General features: G+C 42.2%; 1 protein-coding gene across 4 annotated transcripts in view; it reads right to left on the bottom strand.

Annotated features, from left to right (window-relative positions):
* The window catches only part of LOC131692421 (calcium-transporting ATPase sarcoplasmic/endoplasmic reticulum type), a 108,710-nt gene that overhangs the window by 10,432 nt on the left and 71,261 nt on the right, over positions 1–27,017 (bottom strand). For all 4 annotated transcript variants that reach the window (XM_058979460.1, XM_058979461.1, XM_058979458.1 and 1 more), the window contains exons 3-9: positions 26,838–26,855; positions 18,565–18,647; positions 16,992–17,093; positions 7,159–9,225; positions 6,976–7,091; positions 6,671–6,907; positions 6,492–6,609 (exon numbers count right to left, since the gene is read on the bottom strand). In XM_058979460.1, the coding sequence (XP_058835443.1) occupies positions 6,492–6,609; positions 6,671–6,907; positions 6,976–7,091; positions 7,159–9,225; positions 16,992–17,093; positions 18,565–18,647; positions 26,838–26,855 (2,741 nt within the window). The remainder of the gene's footprint in view (positions 1–6,491; positions 6,610–6,670; positions 6,908–6,975; positions 7,092–7,158; positions 9,226–16,991; positions 17,094–18,564; positions 18,648–26,837; positions 26,856–27,017) is intronic.

Raw genomic sequence — 27,017 nt, 5'->3', positions numbered from 1 at the left:
GACGGGCTGCAAACCGATGCTATTTATTTGGATCTATCCACGGCAAAATTAACGATAATATTGCAATAGCCAAGCTAGATAAACTCGGTATTCACTAACAACTTTTCGTTTGTTTCGTTCTTATCTCAATGGAAGGCAACTTTTCAAATCAGCATTAAGGACTATCATTCTGTCGCTACATCCGGCATCTCGCAAGAAAGCCACCTCGGTCCAGCAATATTTCTCCTCTATTTTAATGATGTATATCAAACGAAATCTGATCCAGTTCCATTTGTTCGACTCGAGAATATCAAGACACTCTCACGTCAAGAATCTTGGATTCATCATGGATTCGGCACTAACGTTCAAACTCCATACATCGTGGACAAGGCATCAAGACAGCTGGGGTTCAACTTCCGTATAGCGAAACACTTTTGGGGCGTATACTGTCTAAAAACGCTTTATTGCGCGTTGGTTCGCTGAACCCTATAACATTGTTCTGTTGTTTGGAATCCGTACTACCAGAACGGGGTTGACAGAATCGAGGTTGTCCAAAGCCGGTTCCAAAGCCGCTTTGCACTTCGACATCTTTCATGGCGAAACTGATTGAAGCTACCGAGCTAGCAGCTCGATACTCTCAGCATTCGGTTGACTGTTTTTGAGCCCTACTTGTCTCGGAATTACTGTCTGCTAGGGTGGATTACTGTATAATCCTTGAATGCCTGGATCTTTAAACCCTGTACCTAACAACTCTCTCCTGCGATTACGTTTCATGAGAACCAACTGTGATCAGAGCGCTATTACCGGACTTTAACGAGTTTACAACAGAGTTGCCACCGCATTTGACTTCCACTTAACGAGAAATACGTTTAAAGCTAAGTTTTTGCCTATCCAAAAATGTAACAAGTCTAAGTAACTAAGGTATTTTGAGGGGTATATACAACAAATAAGCAAATTATTAAGATGAAAATACTGTTTCAGGTTTCTGGTAAAGTACTCCATTTGCATTCATTCCATTTCTCCAACTATCATCGTCCTATGCAGTCACAAACAAGTGAAGCAGGTGTGCCAGGCGTGGAACGAGACACTTCTGCAATATATCCTGTAGCATCTCCATCGAAGATTGACGGAACGAGCGCGGCCGTTCGATTCCATCACACACATCCAGCAAAAAGAAAAGCTTGTTGATATACGGAGTATCGCAGTGGAACTGGTTACCCACCGAAATTAAAGCCATGCCAACGCTGGCTTCATTCAAACTAATAATAAAATCTTTTGAGTAGACTAGAACAATGTGTTGATGCTTGAATTTTTCGAGAAATTCTAATGAACTACCCAAACCCAAATTTAAAGTAATTAAGCCTAATTGAATTAATTAAACACCTAAAATCTATAACCTAAACTTAATCGTGTGAATTTAGACAAGCAGTATTGATCTAAATCTTGCATAATAAACCGCAAGCTGATAAGTGCGCCACCCTATTAAAAGGCACACAATCCCGCAATGTAGCATAAACTGCGTACCGATCAGCGCAGCGATCATACACCACACTAGCACACAGAAAGCGATCGTTGTAAACGAATCCGTGTGAGACAGATTACGCAAAATCAGCTGACAAAGGCAATTGTGATTGATACCCCGATCAAGACAGTGCGTACGTACCCAAAGTGAATAGTCCGTCGTCGCGAGTGAGAATTGGTAAAATATTGGCCTTGCGAAAACCCCGATAAAAGGTGATAATAAAGATTATCAACGAGTGCAACTGGACAGTGTAGATTACCGAATAATCCCGCGAGTGCAGTGAACGATCGATGCTAGTTTACTAGTGAAGAAAGGCTCCCGTGCAGTGAGAATAAGTCTGGAGAAACTTTGGATTAGGACATCACCGACGATCATTCTGGGCCGTCTTACCACAGACGGAAGAAAAACCTTCGACCGGAACACCATAAAGTAAGTCGCCCCAACATTGGTCCTTCGAGCCGGATACGGAGGAAACCCCAACCAGAAAGGATCGGTGCGGTGAGTACGCCATTACAAATTGCTGCTGACGCGACGCTACGGCAAAGATACTGCCCGTCCCAGCCCCGAAGGTGCCTACCGTTAAGGCCATTTTGGACGCTATCGCTGCAGTTAATTGCGAACTTTTGTCATCGCAGCTGATTTGCGCCAACTCGGAACAGGATTTTTTGATAATTTTCTGTTTGCGAGAAAATTTGCATGTTTTTTGCTGAGGTGGTGCTGAGTGGCAATTTCGCGTAGATTGGTACGCTCGCGTCGGGAAGGATATTTCGTTCGATTTGCGTGCCATTTTCGGTCGTTCCGCGAAAAAGTGACATACCGCGACGGGAAGGATTTGTATCGTTCGATTTGTGTCATTTTTCGATTCCGTGTCGTGTAGGAACGGTACCCGCGCCGGGAAGGAGTTCGAATTTTCGATTTGTACCGTTTTCCCGTTTCCGATAATTAAAGTGGTGGTAGTGAAGATCAGTGAAGTGTACAGTAATGGCGACCAAGACAGAAAAGAAGCTGTCAGAGTACGTGATCCAACGGAAAGGGATCCTTGTAGTGCAGAGGGCAGTGGAGAAGTTTGCAGAGGATTTCGATTGCGATCGGGATGCCTGCCAAATTCCAATTCGCCTTGATTCACTGGACCGAATCTACAAGGAGTTCCTAGAGGTACAAGGGCAGATCGAGCTGTACGATAAGTCAGAGATGTTAGATACCCACCTGGAAGAGCGCATGGATTTCGAGACGCGGTATTGCAGAGTCAAAGGTTTTCTATTGTCGAATCGTGCTGCTGATCCCAACCAAACCATGCTGAACAGCACAATGGCGACCCCTGCTCACGTTTCTTCCTCGTTCCACCTACGCTTACCCAAGATCGACCTACCTAAGTTTAACGGCGATTTCTCGCGATGGCTCGCATTCCGTGACACATATACGTCGATGATCCACAACAACACAGATATGCCGACGGTTGCGAAGCTGCAGTACCTGTTGCAGTCACTAGAGGGAGAAGCCCGAAAACCATTCGAGTCCGTAGACGTAGAAGCGGACAACTACGCATCGACTTGGGAAGCATTGCTGAAGCGGTACGACAACAAGCGGTTCCTGAAGCGTCAGCTCTTCCGAGCTCTGTACGACCTCCCACCAGTCAATCAAGAAAGTCCCCATGAAATTCACACTTTGGCTGACGATTTCCACCGGCATGTAAGGGCTTTGGCAAAGTTAGGCGAGCCAGTTCACTATTGGGACACCCCGTTGGTCAACCTCCTTTGTTACAAGCTGGATCCAACTACGCTACGTGCTTGGGAGGAGAAAACCAGCAATAACGACGATGTAACCTACGATATGCTGATCGATTTCCTCTACCAACGTGCCCGTATGCTGACGTCCGTCATAACCGATCTGCGATATCGGTCCCAACAACCGGTTACAGCCAAGATGGCCGGTTCCATTCCAACCCCGCAGCCGTTCAAGGTGGCATGCAAGGCAGCCACCGTTGAATCGAGCTCAAGTGCTCTGCCGTGTCTCGCCTGTCCGGAGAAGCATTTGCTCTTCCAATGTCCAGCATTTTCCGAGATGTCCATCTGCCAGCGTCGTGAGCTGGTTTCCCAGAAACGCCTATGCTGGAATTGCTTCCGTACTGGACACCAAGCCAGGAACTGTACCTCCGTGTTCTCCTGCCGTAACTGCCATGAAAAACACCACTCCCTGCTGCACGAGCCAATACCGTCGAACATGCAATCTACTCCTGTCTTGGCAGCAAGTCAGCCTCTTCCCTCGACGTCCGCCATCGCTGACCCTTTCAGCTCGGCGAATTCGAACAGCCAAGTGAGCCTGTCGGTCCAGGTTGAACACAGCACAGTTTTGCTGGAAACGGTTTGCCTCCTCGTCGTAGATCGAAACGGCAAGGAAATACCCGTACGCGCACTGCTAGATTCAGGATCCATGTGCAACTTAATCACCAACAAGCTTGCAAATTCCCTGGATCTTCGAAGCACCAAGGTGGATATCGCAGTAGCTGGTATAGGTGAATCCACCAAGCAGATCAAGTGCCAATTGACTGCTAGGATCAAGTCGAAGTCGACACCGTACTCCACCAAGCTTAAGTTCCTGATCCTCAAGAGATCGACGGTCAACCTTCCAACCGCTCCGATCGACATTTCCGCGTGGAATATTCCCAAGTTGTCGTTGGCAGACCCCAGATTCCATATTCCATCCGACATTGACATGGTTGTCGGTGGTGAAGCGTACCACGAGCTGCATCCTGGCAGCAAGCGTTCCCTGGGAGAGGGATTACCATTGCTAATAGAAACAGTGTTTGGATGGACTGTTTCCGGGAAGATATCCATCGATCATCCCACTGTTCACCGCGTCTGCCATCTGACCACTGTCGATCGAAGCTCAGAACAAGTGGTGCAGAAATTCTGGGATATAGAAGCTGTTGAGTCGTTTTCTGCGTATTCCGTAGAAGAAAAACAGTGTGAAGAACTTTACGCTACTACCACCACTCGCGATTCGTCCGGTCGTTATCTCGTTTGTTTGCCACTCACCCATGATCCGCTAATCAATCTCGGCGAATCCAGAGCCATCGCCGAACGTCGTTTCCTGAGCCCTGAGAAGCGACTAGAGCGTGACATACCCACCAAGGACGCATACTGCACGTTTATGAACGAATACACACGAATGGCGCACATGAAGAAGTTCATCGATCCAGTAGACGATGTGAACCCGCACTGCTACCTCCCGCACCATCCTGTGTTCAAGGAATCCAGCACAACCACGAAGGTCCGAGTTTTCGACGCGTCGGGTAAAATGTCGTCAGCACATTCCGTCAACAATAAGCAGCTCGTTCAACCTGCCCCCCAGAAGACCAAATCAGACCCGTTTGAGTCTCATTCGACAAACGAACAACGCGAGGCTGATCTAGCCTTATGTCGCGTAGAGACATTCTCAAGAGAGTTCATAGAAGTAGCCCGCCGTGATCCCCTCATAGCGTTGTTGAAGTGGCAGCATCCGAAGCTATACCAAAACGGCATCACCAGGGTCGGTGGGAGGCTCAAGCACGTCGCCGTTAAGTACCCGATAGTCCTGCTTGTGAAGCGTCTGCTATACATACTGCTGCCCAAATACTACCTCATGCTGCATACAAGACCGCAAATGATGCGAATCACTCTGCGTCAGAAGTTTTGGGTGGTAGCAGGACGTGACCCCGTTCACCACATGTGTCACTCTCGTTTTCATAGAAAGTCTCGTTTGATCCTGGAAACCGGGGTAGACTTGTCGTCATCGGAAATCTCACTAACCAGACCGGTGTCTGTTTGTGATACAGACTATAACAGGCCAGTATACATTGGAGCACCTATATGCAACCGTGGGTCAATGAAAGTGTTAACCGCGATCTCCATTTATCCTCCAACATACATCAAACTGGTTTCTGACCACGTCAGCGTTCTTGGCTTCTCTCAGCCGTTTCGTCGCCCGCAGAAGAAGCAAGTGTATTTTGAAGTATCCGAGCTACTTCAAGGTGGCCGGAATGTTGATGCTTGAATTTTTCGAGAAATTCTAATGAACTACCCAAACCCAAATTTAAAGTAATTAAGCCTAATTGAATTAATTAAACACCTAAAATCTATAACCTAAACTTAATCGTGTGAATTTAGACAAGCAGTATTGATCTAAATCTTGCATAATAAACCGCAAGCTGATAAGTGCGCCACCCTATTAAAAGGCACACAATCCCGCAATGTAGCATAAACTGCGTACCGATCAGCGCAGCGATCATACACCACACTAGCACACAGAAAGCGATCGTTGTAAACGAATCCGTGTGAGACAGATTACGCAAAATCAGCTGACAAAGGCAATTGTGATTGATACCCCGATCAAGACAGTGCGTACGTACCCAAAGTGAATAGTCCGTCGTCGCGAGTGAGAATTGGTAAAATATTGGCCTTGCGAAAACCCCGATAAAAGGTGATAATAAAGATTATCAACGAGTGCAACTGGACAGTGTAGATTACCGAATAATCCCGCGAGTGCAGTGAACGATCGATGCTAGTTTACTAGTGAAGAAAGGCTCCCGTGCAGTGAGAATAAGTCTGGAGAAACTTTGGATTAGGACATCACCGACGATCATTCTGGGCCGTCTTACCACAGACGGAAGAAAAACCTTCGACCGGAACACCGTAAAGTAAGTCGCCCCAACACAATGTACTCTATTGATATTGCGTCAATCTTCCCGTGCAAACAATTTAATCTCTAATTAATTTTCTTTGACTTGATTTATAGTTTAGAACTGGCAAGATATCATGAATAATAAATTACAATGAATTACGACCTAATTTGCGAGTTTTTTGTTTTCAGTGAAACTTTTTTTTTAACTTTAATAAGTTGTCCTCCAGTATCCGGCCCACGCCTGAATTTCAAGACAAAAATAGACACCAAAAAAATGTTTTCCCAACCATGACTAATGCAAATAAAAAACGAAATCACTTGAACTACTTACCGAAAGGACGTCAACATAGAGGATGACGAAGTGCAGGGCGAACGACAGGCACATGGAGGCAATGAGCCACAAATTGCACCACGGTGGCATGGTGACCAGCGACTGATTCTCAGACAAGCTGTAACACATAATCGATTTCAGTTATATAAAATCACACCAACCAAAAATCCGCCACTTACCTGTTCATGGCGTTCAACATCTCAATGGTAACCAGAACGGACAGAGCCATCGTCATCGGATGCGGATCGGTGAAGAGCTTGCAGTCGATTCCCTTGAACTCGTCTCCACCACCAATGCAGGACAGATGGTGAGTCAACTGCCAGTAGCTAAGCTGTGGGCCGTGCTCGGAGAACATGAACCACCAGGCGGCACCGCCGACCGTAGCGGCACCGACATAACCACCAATTGCCATGTAACTATTTAGCGAAATCGAGAATTAAAAACTTACTTATCTATACAAAGTTTTTTTGTTTGTACGACATACCGGAAGAACAGCCAGCCGGAGATGAGACCTTCATCAGCCTTGCGTGGTGGTTTCTCCATAATATCGAGATCGGGCGGGTTGAAACCGAGGGCAGTAGCTGGGAGACCATCAGTAACCTAAATAGAAAATACAATCTTCAAATATAATCTGTTCACCAACGTATTACCATTCTGTCAGTCTTACCAAGTTGACCCACAGCAGCTGAACTGGGATCAGAGCTTCTGGCATACCCAAAGCGGCAGTCAAGAAGATGGACACGACCTCACCGATGTTGGACGAGATCAGATAACGGATGAACTGCTTCATGTTGTTGTAGATGGCACGACCTTCTTCAACGGCAGCAACAATTGAGGAGAAGTTATCATCAGCCAACACCATCTCGGAGGCGGATTTTGCTACAGCGGTACCCGAACCCATAGCAATACCAATTTCAGCCTTCTTCAGAGCAGGGGCGTCATTCACACCGTCACCAGTCATAGCGGAGATCTCGTTCATGCTTTGCAAGTATTCAACGATCTTGGATTTGTGAGCGGGTTCGACACGCGAGAATAAACGAGCACGAGCGCAAGCGTCACGCTGTTCACTAACTGGCAGATCATCGAATTCACGACCGGAGTAGGATTTGCCGGTAGTATCCTCATCCTCTTTGAACACACCGATACGACGGCAGATAGCCTCAGCAGTAGCCTTGTTATCACCAGTGATGACAATAACACGAATACCAGCAGCACGGCAACGGACGATCGAATCGAAAACTTCCTTACGTGGGGGATCAAGCATACCAACAACGCCGACGAAGGTAAGATTAACTTCATAAGTGTAGAACTTGGTGGAATCATTCAGATCCATATCATCCGGTTTCATTGGGTTATCAGCGGTGGCCAGAGCCAGACAACGGAGGGTATCGCGTCCAGTACCGTACTGGCGGGTGAGATCCAAAATGCGGTTCTTCAGAGTTGAGGTCAGTGGAACCTTTGTGCCTCCAACACGAGCATGTGTGCAACGATCTAGGACACCTTCTGGGGCACCCTTACAGAACAATTTCGGGCCGTTTCCAAGCTTAGATGCCTTCAGTGGAATACAGTAGCTGGACATAGATTTACGATCGCGAGAGAACTCCAGAGTAAATTCTTTCTTCCACTTGGTTTCAATTTCCTGGCGGACACAAATGGCAGAAGAACGACGGTCAAGACCCTGCTTGGCGACGTTGAATGGATTCATTTTCTCAGCCAGGACAATAAGCGCGGTTTCGGTAGCTTCACCGACCTTCTCGAAAACTTTCTTGACTTCATTGAAATCAATAGCGGAGTCGTTACACATAATGCAGATGGTACCCAGTTCCTGCAGAGTTTCGTAATCAGCAGCCTTAATCCTCTGTCCACCAAGGGTGACTTCACCGATTGGTTCGTAGGTAGAGCCGGAAATTTCGAATTCAGTGAAGCTGCTGTCACTGCCCTCAACCTTATCGAAAATGAACATACGCGAGACGGACATCTGGTTAGTGGTCAGTGTACCAGTCTTATCAGAGCAGATGACGGAGGTACAACCCAGAGTTTCAACAGATGGCAACGATCGGACAATGGCGTTCTTTTTGGCCATACGGCGAGTACCCAGAGCCAAACAAGTGGTGATGACAGCTGGCAGACCTTCTGGAATGGCAGCAACAGCCAGTGCGACAGCAATCTTGAAATAATACACAGCACCCTTGATCCACGAGCCACCGTGAGCTGGATCGTTGAAGTGCCCAATGTTGATAGCCCAGACAGCGATACAGATCAGCGAGATAACCTTGGACAGCTGCTCACCGAATTCATCCAATTTCTGCTGCAGGGGGGTCTTGATTTCTTCAGTTTCCGAGATCTCAGTACGGATTTTACCGATGGCGGTAGCCAGACCGGTTCCAATGACAACACCGCGGGCCTTACCGGCAGACACGTTAGTACCGGAGAAGAGAATATTTTTCTTGTCCTGGTTGACAGCACGGGGATCTGGTACCGGGTCGGTATGCTTGATGATAGAAACCGACTCACCGGTCAGGATGGACTGATCGATACGGATGGTGGTGGAATAGATCTTGATCAGACGGATATCGGCCGGAATCTTGTCGCCGACCGACACCTCAACGATATCGCCGGGCACGATTTCCTTGGCGCGCAGCTTCTGCACACCGCTCTTGTCGGCTCGGACCACCTTGCCCATCTCGGGCTCGTATTCCTTCAGGGCTTCGATGGCGGATTCGGCATTACGTTCCTGGGGGTGAGAAGAGGACGGAGTTGGGTAAGTTTAATATTATATCTGCTGATGTTTTCAATTGTAATTGGTTGGAAGAATGGAAATGTGTTAGAAATAATTTGTAAACGAACTGAATGATTTAAATGATATTTAAATGACGCTTTGAGCATGAGCATGAAACGATTTTTTAATGTACTACTTTTTGGTGAAAATTGAAGGGAACATGCTAAATTCTAAAAAGCAAATGCTAAGAAATATCCATCATATTGGGGCAGCTCAGTTTTTAATTTGAGAGACACTGAATAAATAAAATACTTGCAGTACAAAGTTGCGTATACTCAATGCAGGAAATCGTCCAGAATTTGAACGGTCTGACAGGGAAGATGTGTTAGACGTAAATCTTTGCTCTGACGGTATTACGCAAGAGTTGGCAAACTGGCCCGTACCGAACGAGTTCGAACCGTCGTTGTGTGACCATAAAATCTTTAATCATTTGAACTTCTCCCTACATCGTAATCCCAAATCTACGAAATGGGACCTTTACGAAGCGCACTTGATAACTACAGTTCACGGGTATTTCTAACGATTGAATCTCCAAGTGACTTGGATGCGGTCGTAGATTAAACAAACTCACTCGTAGTAGCAGCATACCAAGAGCCCTGTCGATTTCGAGTTATACGTGCTTCTAGAGGAACATGATGATGAAGCACTCAACTGTTTTCAAACCCACACTTTCCTGGCTATATGCAGTCATTGCTGACGACTGACTGCTTTCTTACGGGTAGTTTCATTTTTTGAACTTTTCTTGTAGAGTTGTGTCAACCGATCTGATCAAATGGGCGCTTGAGATTTCTGCTTCATATAAATCTCCGGGGAATATCGATAAAGCACAAGATTCGTTTTTTGGTTGCATCTGAACATGAATTCCCTAAGACACCGCAATGTGCGTTCCACACGATGCAGTTCTCATGCCTGTTTCACTCTCCTTCTCTTGTTAGCTGTGTCGGAGAACAATGCTCGTTTATCTTATCCTCCACAGCGAGATTGGCTGGTGCTTTTGGATTCTATGCGGTTAACCATGGAAATGAAATTCTATATCAATCTAAATCGACGAAACTGTTCGATACACTAAGAATTAACAGCGCAGAATAGTGGTGCGCATTATGTTTTGCCGAAACAAAGTACTCAAAGGGGAATGTTAGTCAATTTGGTAATGTGTCAACCAGTGCTAAATTACAAAAAGAATAAGATAGTTTATTACGCTACCGTTTTTACGTTTTTACCAACAAATTTTCACCCTAGTGAGAAATTTTGGTTTTTACCGAATTTTCACCCTAGTGAGAAATTTTGGTTTTTACCAAATTTTCCTCCTTAGGGTGAAATATAGCGTAGTGCTTTCGCATAGGCCTGCTAAGCCAAGACAAGTTTCGGCTTCACTGTGTCTCATCGGCATAAACAGAACTTCTGCTCGAACGGGACATCACGTTTGATCAGTCGTTCGATTGAAACACAAAGTGTGTTTTAGTTTTAAGAGATTTGCGTCAAGCCGGCGCTAATCGATTCCGACAATAAGTTAGTGTCGGTTTCTGATGAGGCGAAGCCGAAACGCAACTAAGTATGAAAATAGTTTATACTTGCCTGTTTGCAAGTCAGTAGGCAATAACAACCATAATTACTTCTATTCAACTTGCTGTCTGGATTCAGCATAGCATATAATGTTTTTCTTGAAGCTTGCCTCAGCACAATAAAAATCACACAGGTGTATCGCATCTCGTATCCTAATGTCAGTACCAGCCCCAGATCAGCTTTTTGCCGCCACTCTGTTGGCCGCCTTAGTCATCCAAAGTAAGGTTTTCCGTGAAGTTGATGTTTATTTCGTACCACCAATATATTTTCATAATGATTGTCACGAAAACAACAAATATTTTTCAATTATAGCCCCAGTTCTTTTTCCTTTATTTTTTTTAATTTGAAATATTGTGTTGCTTTTTCTTTTGCTAGTTTGCTTTCTGTAAAAATATTTTGCCTTACTTTCCCCTACTTGAATTTTTGAAAATTCAAATTGTAGAGCATTGGAATTGAATTCATTAGTATCAATCATTATTATCACGCAGCAAATTAAATTCATTGTTAGTAATCGTATTTTCTAATATTCTTAAGAAACCTTTAGATATGTTGTCGGACAAATAATAAGACCGCTGCTGTACTAGCATTTTGATTTGATTTTACGCCACTAAGCACTGACCTCCACGTTATGATTAAAACAATGCCATCCAACGGTTATTAGTGCCAATGAGCGTTGGAAATAGAAATAACATACGAGAATTTCTTCCATGCAACGCGACATAAAAAAGGAAAACATTGGTGATCTCAGCAGATTTTCGATAGCTTTCAGATTTTTACAGTTATTATACTGTTATAAGTATACCCAACATAGGAGAATCATCAAAAACTGCAAGACGTAGTCATGACAATAAAATAAATTTGATAAAGGAATGCAGCGAAGTTTTGATCTTATTTTTCAGAACTATCGGCAAGTTTTTTCAACGTGAGGGGACTGCACGACCACAAAACCTACTATGGATGAATTTAAACCAGCCTCGATGGGCTATAGTTATCTGTATCACTAAAAATTCTCCAGTGCATGTTTGTGGAGGATATGTTGTTGGTACGAGCACTAGAGAATTTCAAGGATGTTACGGAAGACGACAAAATAAAAACGGGCCAAATGAGCGCGAGATTTTTGTGCGGTTCTCAATCCAATCTTTTTTTTTTTTAATTTTTTCATGCGTTGTCTATCTGAATCTTTTATTAATGCTAAGCATATCTTATCTTGTTAGTTATAAATATTCCTAGCTTTCAGAGTTGCTTTGAAATATTACAACTCAAAATATTTTCGAAAAAATATTGTAATTGGTGTATGAACGAACGTAATTTGAATCGAAGCTTACACACATTTTATTTTTATTTGTAGTTATTGAGAATGCTATCTGTCATAATACAGAATAAGGCTTGTTAACGAAAAGAATATGCGCAACAATAAATGGGCGATGAAAATTTTGATTACATTCTTTTCACCGCATCATCTGACTGTGCATCCACATGCTTCTCATTCGACTAACGAACGATGAATGAGCACAAAAATGCGCGGGACTTACATAACTTTCCAATATTTGATTAGATCTCTTAGGTGCATCATATTGATGGAGCTGGCTGAAATAAAATCAAATCAAATCTCGGGTTTTACATATCACTTTCTAACGTTTTTGCGATATCATAGAAGGCAAACATACTTCGAAATGTGATACAAAATTGGTGATTTTCCAACTGATTGGGGCAAATATAATATAATCATGATCAGATTCATAAATTTTTAGTATTGATAGCATTTTTTAATAAATTCATGGGTCTTGTGAACTCAATTGTATACCTCCAAGCCTCAGAATTAAAACGTATATCTTCAAATGCGATAAAGATCTTTCGGATGCAATTTGGCTAAAAAAGATTTGAAATCGTGGTCGAGAAGGTTACAGATAGTATCGAGTATGTAAATTACGCATAAAAAGCATCGAGCAACAAACAGTGGCCAGAATCCAAGTTCGTATGCTGTTCGTTCAGGTGCTGATGAAGCTCGATAGATATGTTTTGATAATAATTTTGAAACCTATGCGACAACCCGATTTCAAACAAATTCCGTATCTCAAATTTTTCGCAGATTAGGTCCGAAGAAATTACGATTAGGTAAGGGATGTGCTCCTGTGGCAAGACAACCAGCATTTTCGTGACATGCAACACTACGAATTCGGAAGTAAAGGAAGCTGATCAACAAACGGATGTTACTCTTCATTAAGTCCTATTGTGGATTGTTACGTTTTGGACAGACTTAGCTAGCTGCCATTATAGTAAGGATGTACTCTGCCCATATATTTATACGCAGACTTCCCATGAACATCGACAAGTTTGCACATGTGTACAAAATTTCGTGCTCGTGTTCATCCTCAAACATGCTTTGCTTTTGTGTACAAGTTTGCTTCGAACATCGAACCAAAGGGAACGATGTGCAAGCTTAGGGTTAAACATCGTGTTCGTACACCGGGTGCGTACACAAGTAAGATACACACATAACAAAACGAGACAACGCTAGTGATGAGTGAGAGAAAGAGAAAACTAGCATCAAGAACCTGTGTGTGCGAACATCGCGTACGTACATGGGGTTCGGCTGTGCAGGCGAACATGGGTACGTGTTTTTGTACGCATTATCGTGTTCGAGTTTGCACATGAAATGCGGGTATAAGATGAGCACAGAAACTAGAGGGAACATGGTGTTCGACATTCATTTGGGAAGACTGTTTATAAGAGTCCTATATTGAAAAACAACAAACCGAAAAAAACGCTGTTCAAGATTTAAACTTTCATTGCACCTTATTGATGGGACAACTATGTTTTGGTATTTTTTCTATATTTTCTAGACAAACCTGATAATCTTATTAGTGCATTGTGATTCAGTGGTGATATACAATTTAATAGATAACTATTTTTTGACAAAAATCCATACGGGACACTCATGCTTTTGTGGGCAATACTACAGTGATACGACAATATAATACAGTTCATCCCAATAGAGCAGAATCAACAAAATTGTCCCCAGCTCCGTCCAATAGCGAAGTAATGAACATTAATGAAGAGGAACCTGAAGATGAAGACCACAATCTCCAGCAACATTGGTCGGATGAAGAATTGGTAGAATCAGCAGGTCAAGTCCATGACTGCAGAGGATGTGCGCCGGATGAAGAGCGACATCGACAGGCAAGTGTATGGCTTTCTTCGAAATAACGATGAATGATTTGTTTCAGTTTCTGCTTCATCCTTAGAAGATTATTCGATTGAAAGCACGGTTAAGTGTATACACGCATTTGAAAGGGCCACGTTTTCAAAAAATCTAGTTTTTATTATTGGTTGCAAGGTTTGGAATTTTCTTCTTCGTGAACAGACATATAAACGATATGCCTACTACGGAAGAAAAATATGTGCGATAAAATGCTTGTCTTGAAAATAAGCGCGAATTTCAAACTCTGGTTGGATGCCATGAAAATCGAAGTCTTCCGACCATAGCTGAAGATTCCTTGCCAAATCAACAACTTACCGGGAAAGTTATCCGCAAAAACAAATTTATATTTCTTGGTAACATCTCAGCAATTCCTGGTAACATAAAACTTGTGTCTCGAAAGCTATTTGAAATCAAATTTTATTTGAAATTATTTAATCAACACATGACCATGCAGCTTTCGGGTCTGCATTTTGGCCGTCCTGTTTTGCTTTACGATCCGGTTCTGAAACCTTTCCGAATGCGCATATACTGAACTGTACAGCACAGAGTTTGTTGGCCACAACCACGTGCGACGCCTTGAGTACACCTTCCGGGATACAGAAGTTCCTTGAAATGTTTCAGAACTGCACAGACGGTGACTTGGGCTGTTTTCAATTCCTTTGCGATCCTTGTACCAGACCATGTCGTGATTTCATTACTTTTGGGCAGAATTAATTTTAATGTTCACGAGATTGTGGGCGTAGGATGATCGCGGGAGTAGCACTCCATACAACGTTGGGACAAAATTTAAAAATGGGTTTATGTGGCTAAAACTTTCGTTTTTACTAATTTTGGGTCGCTGAATCCATTTCAGCTATCGGTTTTGAAATTTTCTAATTCTTTTTTCCAACAATTTTTATGAAAACCCATTTGAAGACGTTGGTCGGTAAAGGGTTAATAAACACATTAATAATGGTAGCAAATTGCATCGGATAGCAGAAATGGTTGACAAAACTAGTAAAAATCATCAATTTTCAGTAACATGATGTTGTTCAGGCAATCAATTTGTAAGTAGATTTATGGATTACAGGGCTTCTCCATATGAGTATTTTCAAAAACATAGATTCAAACGCTTCGACGCAAAAATGCGCCATATGAGGCCTGTATATCTTAAAACTACACAAAATTTTGAGCCAGATTTACGATAAGCAACTCATGGGAGACCATCTCAAAAATTGTAAGACGTATTAAGTTAAATTACTGACATGACATTAAATTTCTCAAATGCCTTTTCTTGGCACAAAACAAACGTAAATGATTTCTTCACTGAAAGCTCAAATCAGTAGTTTAACATATTCAGTCTTCTTTCCAAAGAACTCAAAAATACTCCAATCAGACGTGTAGTTCTTGAGATATTGCCATTTCAAGTTCGAATGTATGAACAATTCTTATGAATTGAATAGAGCAGAAATTCTCGACATCACTTGCTTCAACGACATGTTAAAAATTAATTTTTTCCGATTATCGTAAAATCGAAAGCTCGGATCAAGAGAAAATGGAATAAATATTTGCACAATTACAAGACATTGATTTTTTGGGTTTTGTCACTCGTCGTACCACTGTGTGTAGCTGTGCGGGGATAACTGCGAAGGTTCGAGCGTTTTTATATGTTAACGTGTTCGATCGCATTTGTATGTGATAGCCTGCATGTAACTTCGTGTGTATTGATTCGATCTTATAACTATGCGGTCATTCGCATGTTCTCGTGTGCTCTTGTATAATCTCGCGGACCGTGAATCTGATATCTAATTTTCAGTGTGCGATTAAGATGTTAGAAGAGTGTTCCACCATACGATTATGTTTCCCGGTCTGTCGACATGAGCATCGTTTTTATGGGTCTAACCAAAGGCATGGACCTAGGCTGCAGAGATCGAGGATAGGGACGGGTGTTTGCAGGTTTATGCTTGATAGCGCGTTTAAATTTTAAAAGTGCTAGAACTAGTCACCGGGGTTATTTCATGTTTGCGAGATCGCGGGTTCAGGTATTCGTGGATGACCGCGAAAGAATCGAGCGTTTATATCTTAACGTGTTTGATTGTGAAGAGAGTTTGTATATCGCGTGTGCTAGCGTGTATGTATCTTCGAGAAACTTTTAAATGGTTAACATATAATCGTCTTGATGGCAAAAGGAAAGTTACAGGAAATTTCATGAGCATTTTGAAAAACTGTTTGTTCTTTTTGAAGAAATGCGAATAATATATGAAAAATGCTGATGATGATGTATTGAACCCATCGGCAGTGCAAGGGCTACGCCAGTGGCTGAAGTTGTTTTTAAAGCTGTACGCACACGAGGCGACTGGACACACACCACAAAAAATATTCACTATGGATTTTGTTCTAGCTCTTCCAAAACGACAACAGCAACAGTGTTGAAATAGGTAGAACAAAATCCATAGTGAATATTTTTTGTGGCGTGTGTCCTGTCGCCTCGAGCGCGAACGGCTTAACAGCAAAGCTAAATGTTACTAGCAAACGACTTTCAATTTATCGCTGAATGAAGTGCCAAAAAAGGGTTGGCGAATAATTTATAAAAATGTCGTGATAAAGCAAAATAATTGCTTTGTAAAATTAATTTTAAAATATTTGTATGATTTTCGGACGGATCTTCGAGGAATTCCAGGCATCTGTCTTAAGAAGGTGATTGTGTACATTTTTATAAAGTTCACATACGGATAATTCTTCAAAAGAAGTTAGCACTAACTATGGAATTAGTTCCGAAGGAAAGCTATATTGCTGGCGTTTGTATTTCAAGTATATTTAGGATTTCTCTTCTGAATCCAAACATTTTAAATAGATACTGCAAATCTGCAAAGATGATAAGAATGACATCATGGGTAACAGAAATTTGTAAACAATTGAACAATGTGGATTGATTGGCAAAAGGGGGCTTTTTTGTTTGTTTACTTAATACACTTACCTGCCACACACCGACGCAAGCATTGGCGATCAGGATAAGCAGGATGACAAAGGGTTCCACGAAGGCTTCAACGCCTTCATGCTCTTCAAAAAGGGCGAGGACCTAAAACGTTACGAAAGCTGGCATTAGTAAAAATAGCATATTTAAAGCGACACAAGCTTGTCTGCTATGTCCCTCTGTCTGTATGTATAGTATCGTAGAATGTCGCGAATCAAACAACTTGTTATCGTCGTAGAAGTTAGTCTGGTAATTGACGACATATAAAATTTAATGATTATTGATCCTAGCAAACTATGAGCTTGTTTAGCCATACTTTCCTGATGTAAGCAACGTTTCCATATAATTATTAAAGGAACTCAAAAACTTGTTCATAATCATGTATTTTTTCTAAATCTACTCTGAGATAAATAATGGAAAAAGAATTACCATTCAATGTGTTGTTCTACTTTTGTCGAAAAGGGAACTTTTCTACGCATTAGCGGATACTTTGTCTCCGCGAATATGTGAATATGCGCTGTTTCTTTCGAACGACGTGTTGACTTGCGCCTTCTATAAGTAGCTCTATTACGAGTTGGTTATTCAATCGAAGTGTCCCTCTATAACAATGTTACGAAACAACAAAGTACCATGAACGCAACCCAACACTGAACGGCATTTTTTTCGCAGGAGGGACAATAAACTAGTCATCAGAGCTGAGATCAAAACGAATTTTCCGACGATTGCCAACAAATCGCAGATGCTCGGGAAAGCAAACGACGCATATGCTGAACTTGAACTCAGCGCGTCCATGGAGACGGTTGGTCTTTTTTGGTATCGTCTGCTCTAAGTGACAGACATTTTTTTACGTTTGGCCACAGCACGAAAACCATTTATCACGGGCGCTAAAGTGATGGCATTTTCTTGCCTGCTTGGTCAATCTAAGAATAGAAATTTAGTAATTTACGGGAGAAAAAAATGTTTCGTGACAACGCGATTTTTTGGTTCAACCTGTCCGCGGGTGGCACGGCATGTCTGACAGTGATATCTTAGTCTGCTCAAACATGGTATAATCGCACCGATGACCGAACGAAGGTGACACAGTTGTCGTAAATTATGTTCCTCTTAAAAAATGTATTCCCTTGTTAATTACTATCAATGAAGTAGTTAACAGTCTATATTTGCGATGTGTCGAAATAGCACCTCGAAATATAAAATGAAATTTCTGGTCCATCTGTTACACAATAGAAAATGCAAATAAAATTTACCCAGTAACAGCGTCCGGGACAAGTCTGGTGACAGTCCAGGTTTAAAAATACATTTTTTAATAATTTAGTCTCTCGTCATGGCAGTAAGTAGTACCGGCTCCAAATAGTGACGGGGAATTTCAGCAGGACAGTAGCATACCAAATGAAAGCAAGCTCAGAATTTTATCACCAATGACAGCAGCCCGGCATAATTAGAGATTTCCAGTATTTCCTCAACCAGAGAGATTAGCTTTTGAATTTCGTGCAACCCGGAATGATTGCGAGCTTTGCTTATGTCAGTTCTGAGTCAGTCAGTCATGGTCACTGATCGTCACATGTCGCATACTTACAAAGGAAATAATAGCAGCTAACAGGAGAATCTTAACTAACAGATCATCAAACTGTTCCAGGACTAATTGCCAGATTGTTTTACCTGTTAGAGAGCCGCAATTAAATACAAAGAAAGAAAGAAAAAGAAATTGATTAAAAAATGTTACCCTCCGTTTTAATTATTAGGTACAAATATAATAGAGGCACATAACCTGTTGGAATCGATAAGCTCCATTATAGACAACAGTAGCAGTAGCAGCAGCATAGGCTTGGAAACGTTACTGGAACCCGATCAGCTTGTGGATGAACCTGTATGTATAGATATACTTACAAATATAAGGTTTCTAACGAAAAGATTAATTAGAAAGCCGTTGTGATAATGATGCGATAGAACCCTGATCAAGTAAAACACATAATTAAATTCCATCATTTTTTTTTTCAAAATGATTTCACACGAGACGAAATATGTATGTTTCTACAAACAGCATAGTACGCAGTCTAATCTAATGTAGAGATAATTTTCCCCCATGGCGAATCCCGTGACTCAATTCCGCATCGAAGTCGTCCGACGCGGTTGATTGGCAAGGATTTTGACCTTGCCAGCCGATACGCAAACCAATCACGCCCGTAGACTAATATGTATTCTCCCATACTCGACATGAGGCCATTGCCCAATCGCATTGTATGCTATCTGCATGTGTTCGATGGCGCTATTATCAGTGTTATTTTTTTTTGCTATACTACCGTGTATACGATGGCAGCAGGAATAAAGCGAATCTATTTTCGTTTCCTTTCCTAACCGTTCTACAACTTGGGGATGGAGCATTTACCCGGTACCGATTCTACTTTACTCAATCGGCTTCCGCGACGAAACGTGAATCGCAAGGAAGCCGCACCGAAGCTTGGTACAGAAAGAGGTCGAATTTGGACCTTATTGAGTGCAATAGTAGCAGCTGTTGAGGTGCTAGCAAGTCGGTCGACGTGGTAGAAGTATGCAGCGGAACGGCTCACCGTAAACATAAACATGTGCTCTCGCCGGTTACTACTCAGTTATATGTGTGCACCGAGGAACGGGTTGTGAACTGGGAGGCTCAGGTCTGGTTGTGTCTCCAGACAAAGCGTTGAAGCAAAAAAAAGGCCGCATTGATTTATACTTTGTTTATATGCGGATCAGAATTTTACGATTCATGAAAGAAAGAAACGCAGGTTGACGACTACGACGACGCTGAAGACGGTCCCAGGCAGGCGTGTAAACATCAACGCCGTAATTGTACACAGTCATAAAAGTGAGCACCTACTTTCGAGTTCTATTTACACGGCATACTTCCTTTATGTGCTAGAAACAATATAATCAACCGATGACGGTCGTCGATGACGTCGAAGCGGGAAGATAGACTCGTTGATGCAGTTTTAATCATAGACGGTTGCTTTGGCCGTCGTTTCGCCTTTGTTGTTCGAAATAACTGGAGCCTGCGATTCCTCACTGCAAGATTGAAACGGTGAGAGATGTTGATGATTTGATATTGACTTAAAAGTATCCATTGATTCTGAGTCTATCATTACGATTAACTGATTTATCATTATTAGAACATCGCGATAAATTCAATCTCTAATCAACTTATGTATGTTCATTTTCAAACACTTCTCACTACACCCGATTCATAGGTTTCGAAGCTAATTAGAAACGTAAAAACAAGTTCGTTGTTCCAACTAACAGTACAGTACGTTTCGTAATAGATTTCAGTACTACAGATTTCGGGTCATGAAGAGAGTGCCATTTTATAATTTTCCTTATTTCAAACTAATCAAAGCAGTAATCGGAACAGCATAGCATAGGAACGACGAATCGATCGCTAACTTGATTACGAAACAAGCCCAAGCAGTGAATTCCATCAATTTGTCTACACGATATAAATATAACCTTAGGCTGTGCTGATGCTCTATTTTCGATTGATCTTCTCCTAATTTCGTTGATGCAGATGCAAATTTTCACACGGTGGTATTAAAAATATCATCTGCGCTTAAATTTTGCTTCAAAGAAGGACTAGCTGCTTGGACGATTGTCCTATTCAGTTTCCTAAATTATGTTCTACCATTTGAGCTAAGGCATGGGAAGCTTAGCTTATACTATCTGCTTCAAATCACTTGCCTGTACAGATTGGATGGACATATTTTGGCTAGATTAGAGCAAATAAATTCTAGAGAAACCGTTATTGGCCTAGCACAGTTCGCATCAATCAATGAATGGTATTTTTTTTATCTTTGCTATCAACAGATGTACCTTCCAGAATAGATTTGGATACTGGTTGCAGTGGTTCATCTGCTACAAAAAATAAAATAAAATCAGCACATCCTCACAATTATTAGCGAAATTGCCACCGGGTCTCACTGCTACAATGGCCCGTTTGCCCTCATTTATTGCAAAACATGACGATACAAACAGTCGTCGAACAGGCAAACGAACCATGTCGAATAAAACGTAATTAGGCAAATCGGTCCCGCCAAAGTCAGTGGATACGAGTTCGAAGACATACAATTTTGTCCTATCCTGTGCAATTATCGTTAAAAATCATCACTCACTGGAGCAAGGGTTCCTTCAAACAACCATACCCGTGTTTCAGTAGATCTACACAAAACCAACTCAAATCAATAATCGCACCGTCGATCTCTACTTTGTAAGCGGGTATGTGGATTCGATAGTTCTACATAAACGATTTGTTGCTCGTAATGTAATTTGCTTGCTTGAAACAGGATATCACAATTCTATGCTTATCTGGCCGGACTTTCGAGATATTTGTAGTGGCTGAATATTTCTGTGTCAATTCCTTGATCCACTAGAAAATCTGTGCATAATAAACGAAAAGTCGGAGTCTTCGATGACAAATCCTGTTCGACATCCATTTTATCATCAGCTTGGTCTTTTCCAGGCTTGGCATAAAGGTAAAACTAAAAAAGAAGAGATGGAAATTATGGGAGAATAAAATACGTGTCAGGAGATAGTAAAGTACCATGGTGTTACATATCTTTACTCGCTGTATGGCTGGATTGCACCAATTTTCTTAGCAGCGGACACAAAGAATGTGTAAAAACCTTTGAATCATAAAAGCATCTGGTATATAACCAGAATGTCATGGCACTTGGAATCTAGTGAAATACATCGTAATAAACCAGGTCATATGCACAGCTCCTAAAAATGTTTCCTAAGTATACTGCCGTGTTAGGCAGAGTTTTACTATTCTAAGTTTTTGAACAGTTTCAGTTCTTTTCATCGAACATTCCCTTTCAATGTATATTTAAAAAAACACGTCCGAAATTGTTCCAAGACTCCGTGCGAAAATGCCAAATATGTTTGTCTCATTGTTAAAATTATACGCTTTACTGTTCCATTCACAAAAAAAACAGAAAAGTATGCAATAAAACACAATTACATTGAGCTTGGTTGAGAAATACATTGCATTAGACACTGCACAGTGGTCCAGATCGCTAATTTAGGAGGAATTTTTACTTTCTGACAAACCTGTATAATTTAGCCGTATCATGTCTTAGGATGAATTTGTGTACTTTAGAAGATGCTTCTTTTTATTGGAATAGTTATTAGAGTGGTTCTAATTTATCTAAAATACGAAAATAAACTTTTTACTGATGAAAGATAGAGCTCCACAGTCTTCCACAAAGTTGTAAAGTAACTTATTTTGAATAAATTTGTTGAACATATTAAAGCTCTATCTCTTTTAGTTTTTGTTATACAAGAAATTTAAAAAAAAAGATTAGGGTGTTCCTGAAAAAAACGTTTTTTTAGTATAACTTTCGTATCTTTTACTTTTTGTTAACACAACCTTTGAACAGCTTATTGAAAACTTTAAGCCGAGTATTTTTCTCCAAGACACCGAAGGTCTAATTTTTTTCTTTAAAAAGTTATGGACACTTTTCGTTAAAAAAATAGCCTATTTCAAGGCTCAATATCGCTGATGCGGGCACCTAAAATTGAATTCTGTTTCCACCACATGAAAGACCATACTTATTAGTATATTTGAGCAAAAATTGGCGAATACGATATTTTTTTAAAATTTGCAATTTAGATTTAAAGTTTGTAGTTTTGCAGGTTCAACGCATTAAAGCATTTACACACATATCGTTGTATTATGAAAAAAGCCACTTTCAAATATCATTCTCTCATCGCAGCAAGCTTTGCATAAGTGAAACGACTGTCAAAAAAGGTTTCTGATTTTATTCGTTTTAAATAAAACTAGTAAATATGGATATTAGTCGAAGAGAGTTGGCGAATTTGCTTATTGCTGGTAAAAAGACAGATGAACTGCTTAAGTTCATTACAAGTAGTAATCCAAATGTAAAATTGAGACTTGTTAATGTTCGAAAGAAATTTTATATTTTGTTAAAACAACCTTTGAACAGCTTTTAGAAAACTTCAATCCACGTTTTTTCGTCGTCGACCACGTCCGGATCGATGGACGGCACTTCTCCCACATTATCGACGTAAGGACCTATCGTGGCGCTAACATCGACTCTGACCACTACTTGGTGATGGTTAAATTGCGCCCAAAACTATCCGTCATTAATCATGTACAGTACCGACTGCCGCCTCGGTACGATCTGGAGCGACTGAAGCAACCAGATGTCGCATACGCGCAGCACCTCGAGGCAGCGTTGCCGGACGAGGGAGAGCTCGACGTGGCCCCTCTAGAGGACTACTGGAGAACAGTAAAAGTAGCCATCAGCAACGTAGCTGAGGACATTGTCGGGTACGAGGAACGGAGACGACGGAACGATTGGTTCGACGAGGAGTGCAGAGCGGTTTTGGAGGATGCAGCGCGAGAGGTCATGCTGCAGCATGGAACCCGACAGAATGTGGAACGATACAAACAGAGGCGGAGGCAGCAGACGGGAGAAAAACCGCCGCCTGGAAGAAACGGAGAAAATGGAATTGCTGTGCCGTTCTCAAGATACACGGAAGTTCTACCAGAAGCTCAACGCATCCCGCAAAGGCTTCGTGCCGCAAGCCGAAATATGTACGGATAAGGACGGGCGCCTGCTGACGGACAACCGTGAGGTGATCGAAAGGTGGAAGCAGCACTTCGACGAGCACCTGAACGGCGAGGAGAATGTAGGTACAGATGACCAAGGCAACGGAGGATTTGACTACGTCAGTGCAGTTAAGGTAGGGAATGAACCAACTGCCACGTTGAGCGAAGTTAAGGATGCCATCCAACAGCTCAAGAACAACAAAGCAGCTAGCAAAGATGGAATCGCAGCAGAACTCGCCATGTTGGGCCCGGAAAAGTTGGCCACTTGTCTGCACCGGTTAGTAGTCAGGATCTGGGAAACCGAACAGCTACTGGAGGAATGGAAAGAAGGGGTGAACTGCCCCATTCACAAGAAAGGCGACCATTTGGAGTGTGAGAACTTCCGAGCGATCACCATTTTGAATGCCGCCTACAAAGTGCTATCCCAGATCATTTTCCGTCGTCTATCACCTAAAGTAAATGAGTTCGTGGGAAGTTATCAAGCCGGCTTCATCGATGGCCGGTCGACAACGGACCAGATCTTCACCGTACGGCAAATCCTCCAGAAATGCCGTGAATACCAGGTCCCAACGCATCACCTGTTCATCGACTTCAAGGCGGCATACGACAGTATCGACCGCGTAGAGCTATGGAAAATCATGGACGAAAACAGCTTTCCTGGGAAGCTGAATCGACTGATCAAAGCAACGATGGGACGGTGTACAAAACAGCGTAAGGATTTCGGGTGAACTTTCCACTCCATTCGAATCTCGATGGGGACTGAGATAAGGCGATGGACTCTCGTGTCTACTATTCAACATCGCTCTGGAAGGTGTGATGCGACGAGCCGGGATCAACAGCCGGGGCACGATCTTTACGAAATCCGGCCAATTTGTATGCTTCGCGGACGACATGGACATTATCGCCCGAACATTTGGAACGGTGGCAGACCTGTACACCCGCCTGTAACGCGAAGCAGCGAAGGTCGGACTGGTGGTAAATGCGTCCAAAACATATGCTGGTAGGCGAAACCGGAAACGATAGGATCCGGCTAGGAAACAGCGTTACGATCGACGGGGATAACTTCGGGGTAGTGGAGGATCCTTATTAACGGTTGATAATAACGTGAGCCGTGAAATCCGAAGACGCATCATCAGTGGAAGTCGGACCTGCTATGGATTCCAGAAAAAACTGCGGTCAAGAAAGATTCACCCCCGCATCAAATGCACTATGTACAAAACGCTTATAAGACCGGTAGTTCTCTACGGGCACGAGACTTGGACCATGCTCGAGGAGGACCTGCAAGCGCAAGGAGTTTTCTAGCGACGGGTGCTAAGGACGATCTTTGGCGGTGTGCAGGAGAACAGTGTGTGGCGGCGAAGGATGAACCACGAGCTCGATGCACTCTATGGCGAACCCAGTATCCAAAAGGTGGCCAAAGCTGGAAGGATATGGTGGGCAGGGTTGCAAGAATGCCGGACAACATCCTGCAAAGATGTAGTTCGCTAATGATCCGGTTGGTACAAGAAGGCGAGGAGCGCAGAGAGCACGATAAGCGAACCAGGTGGAACGTGATTTGGCGAGTGTTGGGCGCAACCGACGTTGGAGAGCTGCAGCTACAAATCGAGTATTGTGGAGGCAAATTGTTGATTCAGTGTTATCATGAAATTTATGTTGAACTAAATAAATGAATGAAATGGAGTTTTTTGTGTTCCATGTTCTGCTAGATTTTAAGACTATCGAGACCAGGAGACACTTAGTTCGGTTTCGTAACAGAACCCATCAAGGGACACACTCAGTTCTTAACGAGTAAGCTTAGGAGAGAAAATGATTTTCTTCTTTTAAAAATTTATAAGCGCAGTTCCCACATCGGATTGTCAGACGCTCTCACTGAACAAGGGAGCGTAGATTTTTGCTGAACGAAATTGCTTGCAAACCAGAATTTTCTCTGACTGAAGCAAAGGGTTCTTGAAGGAGACAACGCCATACTTCGCAATTAAGACCCTTGTCGGAGACTACACCATCAATCTCTACTGCTCGGTCAGGTACGTAGACGAGATACTTATTCATACACGACCGAATGATGTTTAGTTAGGTCACACATATGTCGATGATGTTAAATAGCATGTTTTTGGTCCGGAAGTAGACCAAACAGGGGCTGGTTGTATTATATGGATATAATTTGTATCGAAAGAATTATCAGCATTATTTCTGCCATCAGAAAAATATTCAAATCGACCTCCATTGAGCCTAAGGGGATGTCGATCGTCGGAGATAGCATCCCATTAGCCAAGACTGTCGTGCGGGCTTCAGTACCCGTGAAAAAAAAGTTTTATCGGAGGGAACGAAACGAAATTTAAAAGAATGCAGTAATTGGTACTTAGCTGTGGAACAGTTGAAGTATCAGCAATTAACAAACACATTTTCGCTGTGCCGTCGGTCATATAACTCGTTAACAAAGGGAGTTTCCAAATAGCCACAAGGTATTATTTAGAAATTTTCATTTCCGCTTACACACGCCATGTCTGAACTTCCGTCACTACGGGTAGAAATCACTTCGAATCTTACAACCCACTCGGGCAAAGTGTTACATCGGCCCTGTTTAATAGTCCATATATGAGCGTCCAAAATTAAACGCCGGAAAGGAGAGAGGGAGGAATGTAATGTTTTGTAAAAACCATATTAGAAATAAAAATGCGGGTCAAAACTTCCAGCGTCAAATTCGTACTAATAGAGTATAAAAACTAAATAAAAACAAATAATTACAGAGAAATGTGACAGTCAACATTAATATTCTAGGAAAAACTGATCTGTAAAAACCGTGTCTTTTTATCTGGTTTTTAAGCAAAAGGCTCTTTTAACCGCCTCTTGCATGGAAGAAGCGGTGTCCGAATTTTACACTTGAAGTTTATAGCCGACTTTTTGCATTCTAATATAATTAAGAGAGTGTTACGAAGCATGGTCTGCCATTCCGACCTCTCATATACCATCGTGGTTGCTCTAGAAACTGTAATCGCTACACTACGCATGGGTAAGATATGTGATATATGGCAAATCTCGTAACGATGCATGACTCTAACCACATCGTTGCCTTAAAATCCATTCTAAATACATTGTATTCCGAAAGTATGAATTCACCATTAGACCGTGTTTGCAACCCTGCTTCCACGGACGTTTCAAATGATGCACCTGCTTCTGCTGCATTCGCTAGTACTACTGCTGTCGGTGGTAGCTCTCTTCCACTGTTAGACGATAAAAAATTAATCACTTACCCTCTTCAGCTGGAAGCTCTGTAAGTAGATAATAAATAGAGTTAAATTAGTAACCGCAACCATATTATAACCAGCCAAGCTGATGTTCCACATTTTGCTCTGTTTCAGATAGATATTCGCATTTTGTCTGTGCTGCTGGTGACCTACATATTGTTTTAAAGAGCAGGGTTTAGCTTTGAA

The sequence above is a fragment of the Topomyia yanbarensis genome, chromosome 3, assembly GCF_030247195.1.
Source record: "Topomyia yanbarensis strain Yona2022 chromosome 3, ASM3024719v1, whole genome shotgun sequence".
In the NCBI taxonomy this organism is placed as follows: domain Eukaryota; kingdom Metazoa; phylum Arthropoda; class Insecta; order Diptera; family Culicidae; genus Topomyia; species Topomyia yanbarensis.
This window is presented reverse-complemented; position numbering and strand designations above follow the sequence as displayed.